This window comes from Saccopteryx bilineata, chromosome 2, assembly GCF_036850765.1.
Source record: "Saccopteryx bilineata isolate mSacBil1 chromosome 2, mSacBil1_pri_phased_curated, whole genome shotgun sequence".
Taxonomy (NCBI): Eukaryota; Metazoa; Chordata; class Mammalia; order Chiroptera; family Emballonuridae; genus Saccopteryx; species Saccopteryx bilineata.
In genome coordinates this window covers 341,460,350-341,469,452 of record NC_089491.1, presented here as the reverse complement: position 1 = coordinate 341,469,452, position 9,103 = coordinate 341,460,350, and the positions used below count along the sequence as shown (strand labels likewise).

General features: G+C 52.7%; 1 protein-coding gene across 1 annotated transcript; it reads left to right on the top strand.

Moving 5' to 3' along the window:
- The first annotated feature begins 575 nt into the window (after nucleotides 1-575).
- KLRG2 (killer cell lectin like receptor G2) lies at nucleotides 576-8,589 on the top strand. The gene is made up of 5 exons (XM_066255276.1): nucleotides 576-1,425; nucleotides 4,302-4,403; nucleotides 5,004-5,149; nucleotides 6,845-6,948; nucleotides 7,434-8,589. The coding sequence occupies exons 1-5, from the start codon at nucleotides 627-629 to the stop codon at nucleotides 7,552-7,554; spliced, it is 1,272 nt and encodes a 423-aa protein (XP_066111373.1). The 5' UTR covers nucleotides 576-626; the 3' UTR covers nucleotides 7,555-8,589.
- Nucleotides 8,590-9,103: the final 514 nt, after the last annotated feature.

Genomic DNA, 9,103 nt, shown 5'->3' with positions numbered 1-9,103 from the left:
GAAAATAGACAATTTCACACTTATTCATTCCTGAGTCTTTAATGACTTAGGTTAGTGGGAGTCGGGCCTCCATAGTAGAAGTCCCTGGCTGGAACTTCTGTGGGAAGGGGGGAGGGAGTCCTCTCAGGTGTGGTGCGCCTTCCCCCACTACACTGTTGGAACAACTGACTCCACTGCTTTTCCGCAGGCCACCCCATTTCTTTTGGGCCTATGGAGTTTTCTGAGGTCCCAGATCTCTACAAGACTTGTCCTACCTCTCTCCACCCAAGCTGTAACTCTCCAATCAAGGAGAGGGTTGGGGTGGGAGGGAGAGTGGGTAAGACCCAGAACAAAGAGGGAAGCGTCAGACGGGGCTCTGGATTCTCCTTTAAGCGTCTGCTGCCACCTGTTTTCCCGGAGAACCACTCACCCAGGTCCTTGGCCCCTCTAGTTCTCCTGTGCCTGACTGGAGGCATGAGGGGCGTGGCCAACAGAACCCCAGTCTCACCCAATCCCAGCTAGGAACTTGGTTAGAGAATGGAACGTCACGGGGAAGAGGTGTGGTTGCACAACTTCTGCAACCCAGCCGGACTACTCCGGATCCCAAAGGCGTCCACTGTGCATCTCTCGGTGGCTCCGCGACCGGGATGGAGAGGGCATCCGGAGGAGACCAAACCAGGGTCGAGTTGCCAATGGAGCCCTTGGAAAGCCAGGTCCTGGGGCTGGAGCGGCCACAGGCCCCCGCGGAGGAGCGACGACCCGAGAGTCCCAAGAGTAGCTCGGTTGCGGCGGTGCAGGAGGCGACCGACGCGGGCCAGGGCCTGTCCGGCGGAAAGAAGCTGCCTTCGCCTCGCCCGGCGCGTCTGCGGGTGATGGCACCCAGCCTGGGCTACGGCGCCTTCCGCCGCCAGGCATCCGCCAGTCTGGAGCCGCCGTCGCCGGGCCCCGCTGCGGCCGAGCAGCCCCGGAACGGCGAGGTGACGGGGGCAGAGCTGGTGCCCTGGGCGGCGCCGGGGGAGCCGGCGCCCAGCACCTGGGCGCCTATGGAACTACAGGTGGACGTGCGCGTGAAGCCCGTGGGCGCGTCCGGCGGCAGCCGCGGATCCTCGCGCGCGCCCTCCCCCGCGCCCTCCACGCGCTTCGTTACGGTGCCGGTGCCCGAGTCCCCAGCCTTCTCCCGCCACGCCTCCCCCACGTACCCACTCCTGCCGCGAACCGCGTCCTTGGGCAGCACATGGGGCTGGGGCTCGCAGCTGGCTGCGGCGCGAGCGAAGCACTGCCTGGACGCCGAGGGCCGGACCAGCCCCGCCGACGGGGGCGGGGAGACCCCGGGAGTCCCTGCGTGCCGCTGCCGCTGCAACGAGCTGGAGAAGGACGATGCCGCGCTGCTGCGCCGCGCCGAGGTGGCCGGAGACAGGAAGCTCCATCCGGCGATCAAGCTCATAGGTAAGCGCGCTACCGGAGTCCGCGCCGCTGGGTTGGGGTCCACGTAGCCTTAAGTCCCCCCAACATCAGCGCTGGGCCACTATCCTGACAGGACTAGGAGACCCAGACAACCCTACCAATGTCCGACCCCACCTGTTCTCTCTCTGGCTTGGAACCAATAACATTCTGGTCTACGTAACTATAATTCAGACGGTTTGCGATCAAAGGATAAAAACCTCTGTTCTTCCCCTTTATGTTCTCCCAACAACTTTTACAATTCCACTTTAGTGTGCGCAGCATCTTTGAGAGATCGGGGCGGAAGGAATTCCAGGCAAGGGAAAAAGCCTTTCGGGGTCACGTGACGGAGGTGGCCGCCCGGGCAAGGCGGTGGCTCTGCGCTGCGCGGACCTCGCGCCGGCTCAGGCGCACTTTCCTTCCACCACGCTTCGGCCCGCACACTCATCCATTCTGCAGCCTCTCCGTGGGGACGACGGGGTAGACTGTGCTCGGATGTGTGTGGGTTTTTCTCTGGGTGTGTTGGGGAAGAGCGGTTGGGAGGGGAAAAAAAGAGCCTAGAAACGATGTAAATTAAGCAGTTCTGGACGGGGAAGCAGGAGGGAGTGGTTGTGAACTTGGGGGCATGGGAAAGCTTCCAGGAGCTGAGACTTGAAAAAGTAGAGTTGGGGGGGGGGGGAGGGGCGTAGCTTCATCTGCAGTATCTTAAAAACAAACAAACAAAAAACACAAGAAAAGTGCATTTGTTACTTGTGTGCTTAAGAATTGTTTTCTAAAAGGGGCGGTGGGGCCTTTTCTTTGCCTGGACGTTTGGGAGACAGATGGTTGAAGGGGCGGGGGCATTTCCCAGGTCAGCATTGCTGTCCTGAGCGCGGGAAGTGTGTAACTTTTGTAACTCAGTCTATTTCATTACTGCTTTGTTTTCTGAAAGGTCTGAACTAAATTTACTGTTCTGTCACAATAGTTATATTTACTGAGGTGACTGGTAGATTTGTTTTCCTTTTCTTCTCTGGGTTTTTAAGCTCAGCTTTTGTTCTTTTAAGACTTAATTTATGTATCTTTTATTCCAAGCATTTTCAAATAGTTGGGTGTTTTTTTTTTAAAGGAAAACACCTTCATTGAGCTTAATTTACATACCACACAATTTGCCCATTTAAAGCATACACGCTTCAGTGGTCTTTTTCTTTTTTTTAAGAGAGAGAGAGGAAGGGTGGGGGGAGAGAGAGATTTGTCATTGCACCTATTTATGCATTCATTGGTTGATTATTGTCTGTGTCCTGCCCAGGGATCGAACCCAGTCTTGGTGTATTGGGATGATGCTCTAACCAACTGAGCTACCCAGCCAGGGCTTCAGGGGTCTTTAATATATTTACAGAGTTGTGTGACCATCACCAGTAAGTTTTAGAATATTTTCATTACTCCAGAAAGAAATACTGTACCTTTTAGCTGTCACCCCCCCCCCCCAATCCAACAAGCACCAGCCCTTGCTAGCCACAAGTCTACTTTGTGTCTCTATGGGTTTGCCTGTTCTGGATAGTTCATTAAAATAGACTCTTAAGATATGTCCTGTTGTGTGTGGTTTCTTTCACTTAGCACAGTGTTTTCAAGGTCATCCACAATGTAGCCTATGTCAGTATTTAATTCTTTTTCATGGCTGAATACTATTCCATTGTGTCGATATAGCACTTACCGGTTGATAGAAATTTGGGTCAAATCCCTTTAAGAAGCAGATTTTGTGTGTGTGTGTGTGTGTGTGTGTGTGTGTGTGTGTTTTCTAAAAAGGTCACAGATGGAATGTCAACTTTTCAGATATCAATGTAAGGGAAATGAAAAAAGAAAAGGGTATTTCAAAAGTGCCTATGCTTTTCAAGTTGAATGATGGAAGATCAGAAATGTGTATATGTGTGTGTAATATGCACACATGTGTATTTATATATGCACATATATTAATATACAGATGGTTTCTTAAATGGAATTCATCTCAAAATAAACTATTTGCTAGAGAATTATCTGCTGTTTCAGGCTTTGACAAATACGATGATTGAGTTCTTAGGACCCTCACACTGATTTTGTAGCACCCCTGACCCTCAGGTGGGTCCTGGGACCTGTTGCAGCAAGGTATGTGGGAGAGGAGGAATTGTTGATGCCTATGGTTAAGCATGTACTGGGCTTTATTCTCCAAGTTTTCTGGTCTCCCTAGTTACACCATCAACAGGGCAGAATGTGGCATCTTGAATATGTTTTCTGAGTCTTTGCTTGAGCCATCCCTCCTGCCTGGATGCCCTAGTCTTGGGAGTTCCCTTCCCTTCTGCAGCCTTATCCTAGGCCCTGGTCCCCTGGGTCCTTGAGCTGCTGACAACTCACCCCTGTCTAGTGCTCTACAGCCTGCAAAGTGCTCTCTGCATGATGCTTCCTGGGCCGCTCCAGTGACCTGGAGAGGTGAGGGAGGCAGGTGCTATTACAGTGTTAAACCTGAAAACACCAAAAACGCGCAGGTCAGAACTTGAACCCAGGCTTGTTGCACTCCTAATCTAGCCCCGTTCCTCTCGTTTGTAGTTTATCTCCTGGTCCCTTTTCCCAGTCTGTTAGCTCCTTGCATAAAGGAGCCTGGCCCTATTCTTGGCATATTTGTACCGTGTGTAAGGCACATTAGGCAAAGAGTAAATGCTGGTTAGCCAAGTAGTTGTTCTCTTTCTTGAATAGAAACTTAGGTCTTCTAGTTATTTAAGAAGTAAAACATCTAGCATTTTTCTCACAAATAGGACATTCTAACCGAAATCATATGGTTTATTCTGGTGTCTGGATGGAGGGGGTGGGTGCTCACGTGATGCTGGTGTGTAAGGCAGTGGTTCTAACCTGTCTTCTTGTTGTCTCCTCCCCAGGGCTGCCCATGTACATGAAGTCCCTGCGCTGGGCCCTGGTCATCATGGCCATGCTCCTGGCAGTGTCCACAGTCGCCATTGTGGCCCTGGCCTCTAGAACAGGTATGGTGCCTCCTCATGGCTGCACTCTGACAAGCAGTCAGATGTCAGCCCCAACCTGGGGGGCTTGGTGCCCTGCACAAACCATCCAACCTTCCGGGGGCCCTGCCCACCCTGCTTACTATTCAAAGGTGTGCCAGTTCCATGCCTCCAGATCTGCCCTCCATTGAGGCGGCTGCCCTATTTTTATTTATTTATTTATTTACAGAGACAGAGATAGAGTCAGAGAGAGGGACAGATAGGGACAGACAGACAGGAACGGAGAGAGATGAAAAGCATATTTTTCATTGTGGCACTTTAATTGTTCATTGATTGCTTTCTCATATGTGCCTTGACCGAGGGGGCTACAGCAGACTGAGTAACCCCTTGCTCAAGCCAGTGACCTTGGGTCCAAGCTGATGAGCTTTGCTCAAACCAGATAAACCCGTGCTCATGCTGGCGACCTTGGGGTCTCAAACCTGGGTCCTCCACGTCCCAGTCCAATACTCTATTCACTGCGCCACTGCCTGGTCAAGCTTGATTTTTTTTTTTTAACATCCATGCATTCAACTCATTCCAGTTCGCTCCGCAGCTCACCCGTGGTCTCCACTTCTCTGCTTGCAGGGACTGGGTGCCGGCCATGCCCCCAGGGCTGGCTGTGGTTTGGGGAGCACTGCTATTTCCTTTCTGCCAAAACTCAGGCCTGGGAGGCCAGCAACGCTTCCTGCTCAGCCCACCAAGCTACCCTCCCCCTGCTGAGCCACACCCAGGTGAGGAGGGCAGGAGGGCGGGCAGCGGAGGGGGATGCATATTGTTACAGGTTACAGACAGGTTGCTAGCTAGCCCTGGAAGGAATCACCAAGTGCTCCTCCCAACTCCATGTTACAGAAAAACTCACCAATGCTTGGAGACATAAACCGACGAGCAGGGGGACTAGACTTCAGGTCTCCATGGTCTTTGATGCACTCTTTGCTCTAAGAAGTGGAGCTGAAGCTGGGTGGCCGGACCAGGGCTTCTCCTGTCCAGCCTGGTGGCCACGCAATTAGCAGGAAGCTCAGGGACCAGCCTGTGCTGGCAGGTCTGTGGGGGAGACAAGTGTGTACTCATGGTGATTGGCTGGTGCTCCCTTGGGGAACCGATGGATGTGGGCTGATGGCTGGCATGCCAGCCTGGGTGTTACCTGGGGCCCCTGGTGGGTACTGGCAGGACCCCAGGGAGGCAATTCTGCTGAGCTGGCTAACTGTGCACTGGGCTCTCATGGTCCCTGGTGCACAAGACTGGCCCCCAGTCCTCACCAAGTTCACAATGTCCCTATCAGAAAGGACCCTCAAGCTGAGACCTGAAGGACAAATGGGAGTGGCACCAAGGGACGGTCATCGCTCCAGGAATTACTTGCTAATTCCCAAGGTTAAATACAGAGGTCTAGTCTAGTCTTTTTCAACTTCTGGGGAAGAACTGACCATAACATTAAATTCATTTGTATCATCCTGCTTCGCTATCGTGAATAGATGCTTCTCGGCATTGTGAGTGAGGTGCACTTGCTGGTGTGGTCCTTCTTCACTTGGCAGGATTTTGCATTGACATTTTCTTGCATAGCCAAGTTTTCTCCGTACTTGTCATTTTCAGCCATGCTGTCATTTGCCGTCATGTTGATATTGCCTAGTTATTTTCCGACTGCTGGGCATTTGGCTGGCTTCTACTTTTTGTTTCTAAGCGGCATGGTGTTATCTTTGGGTAAATTCATTTTCTCCCCTTCATGCTCTTGGGTGTGTTCCCCAAAGTGGGATCACCCATCTGAGTGACAGGAAGGGTGTTACTGCCCTCGTTATGGACACAGCCCCAAGCTGGACATAATTCCAGCAAGATGGGGCAGGTGTGGCCTGGCACTATTGCACCAGGAAATACAATGCTGACACACCTTTTAAATACAATGGAACTGCAATATAGAAACAAGTTGAAAAATGGTAAATGCTATATTTTGCTTTACTTCATTGTTTAAAAATATGACATCCAGGATCAGTCATTAAACAACAATCTCTAAAAGGTCTCTGACATCCTTGTTTCCATTCTTGCTGCTCTTTGTGGCTGTGGCCACGTAGGGACAATGTTTCCATTATTATAATCATGCCACAAGTGTGATTCAGCCTTTTCATTTACTGTGACCCTTCACATACCACAGGCTTTTCCCATGGAAGGTATGAGTACCCATCGTAGGTTCCTGGGTGGGGAACTGGCACTCACATCCTCTCGCCTGAGGGCTGAGGCAGGATTGCCCCCACTTCTGGTCACCATCCCATACGCAGGGCCTGCAGCCAGCTAGCTCCGGATGCCGACTTCTCACTGCTGGTGTGTGGGTGGGCTGGGTTGGGCCGAGCTTCTCTGGCTGGCCAGCGGGGAACATGCAGAAGCCCCAGGTGAGGTGAGCCAGGGTCCAGGAAAGAGTGACCGGCTGCTTTTCCCCCCAGGACTTCCTGAGCAGATACCCTGTCACCAAGTTCTCCTGGGTGGGGGCCCGGCAAGGCCCCCAGGGCTGGCACTGGATCGACGGGACCCCCGTGCCACCCCAGTTGTAAGTGAATGTGGGCCTGGGTGAGGGTTCCTTTCTGTCCCCAGTGCACTAGCCTGGGCTCCCCTGTGAGACAGAATAACATCACATCAGGCACTGAAGCGGGGCTGGCGGCCTCCCCCTCCTCTGCAGACACTCCCTCTCCACCCCAGCCTGGGAGGCTGACCCCACACCCATGCTCAGGGTCTGGTTCTATTCCGTCTCCATCAACCCATCCCTTGTTTGGGAGCCCAGCACATCCACCCAAGCAGGATTGTCATCCTGTTCTACAGATAAGGTACATGCCACTCAGCGCTTGGGTAGTTCATCACTGTCGCACAGCTGATGACCAGGGGCATCCTCAGGACTTCTACCCCAGGCCTCATTCCAGACCCCAGGCCGTGTGGCAATTCAAACAGCATCCAGGCCAGGAGGTAGGCAGGCAGGAGCGTCCACAACGCCAGGCAACCCTGTCACCCTGAGCACCCCTCCTTCTCTTCCTCCCCCAGACTCCCGGAGGAAGATGAGGACCAACCAGATCTCAAGTGTGGGGGCCTGGAGGGAGGCAGACTCGTGGCTTTGGACTGCGCCTCTTCAAGACCCTGGGTCTGTGCCAGAGAGAACAAATGACTTGGGTTCTACTGGTCTGAGCCCACTGGGGGCACGCAATCTCCCCACACTGCAGGTGAAGCTAGGTGGGGTGCTGGGGCAGCCTCTTCCCTGGACCAGGCTCCCTCGCCCCCTGCTCTGTGAATGGGGGGGTGGGGGGGGTAGCCCTCTGTTGCAGGAAGATCACCTTCAGAGGGAAGTCTGTGGCCTGGGGACCAAGTGCCCATTTTCCTCTCCAACTGCTGAAGAGGATTTGTTCAGTGACCTGAGCCTGCTTTTTAAAATTTGTTTAAGCATTCCTGAGCCTTGGTCTCTCTCTCATGAAAATGGTCATTTCCTATTCTCTCCCTTTACCTGCTTTTGCACAATGCACACCCTCCCAGTCCTAGATGAAAGCATTGTGATCACAGGTGAGCCTGACAGGGATTCTCACCAGCCCATGCAATTCTTGCACTGTTTTGTGGCTAGAGGGTTTGTCAGCTGTAAGTGCCCTTTCTGGGCAGCTGGGCACACAGCCAACAGCTGAAGACCAGTGTCACAGCAAATGAGAAATGGTAACCCCTGGGGGAGGGAGAGAGAGGTTGCACACTGCTGGCCAAAGCTGGGACGATGCAGGGGAAGAGAACCACCTGGGCAGCAGGAGCCAGGGAGCAAGCGCCCCTTCCCCTAAAGCATGGGGTCCAAGTGAGAAAGGAAATTGAAGAAATGTGGGGAGGTTCAAGGCAGCTCTTCCTGCAGCTGTGGGGACACCAGCTGGAAGATGTCTGTGTGCTAGACAGCTCCATGAAGGGTCTTCATGCTAGAGGGAGTGGCACCATGTGGGCTAGAGAGGCTTGTTTGCTCTCCCTGCCTGTACAGACCTCTCCAATGACAGGAGGCTGTACCTGCGTTTAATCTTGGTGCTGAGCGTTCGACACAACTGTCATACACACACCAACTTTCCAAAGTCAGACCATGCATCCAACTCCCCTCAGAGAAATCTATATTAGTCCATTTAAACCAGCAGCTCGGAGAGAAAGTGCAGGCGTCTGGGAGAGGGTGGTGGAGAATCTCAAAGGGCACACTTGACAATAAAGGTCTTGGAAGCACTCTGGTCTTTCTCGTGGCTTTCTTATTTGAACTACATATTGACCCCAGAACTTGATACCAGGTTGTTTTAACTCGTTTCAGAGCCCTCGTCAGCACATGTCCTGTGTCTGGTGCGTGGGGCTGGTTTAACACCAAGCCCTTGGGCTCCTCCCAGCTTCAGGGCAAAGTCCCACGGGGTGGGGATCCCGGGGCACAGGTGCCACGTAGAATCAGCTGTGGGAGGTGCCCAGAGTGTGGTGCTGAGGGCCCAACTCTGAAAGTTACTGAGCTTCACTTGAAGAAGGGGACTAAGAGAATGAACTTTAAGAAATTACTAGCTATTGTCCAGAGTTGGCAAACCAAGAAATCAAAGTGTAAGCTTACTGTTCAGAAATACAGAAACAAGTATGCGAACAGCAAAAACATAAATGGTTGCTTTAAAACAAATCCATGGCGACAGAGGTCAAAAGAGTAGCTAATAAACTGGGAAGGGGGCACATTC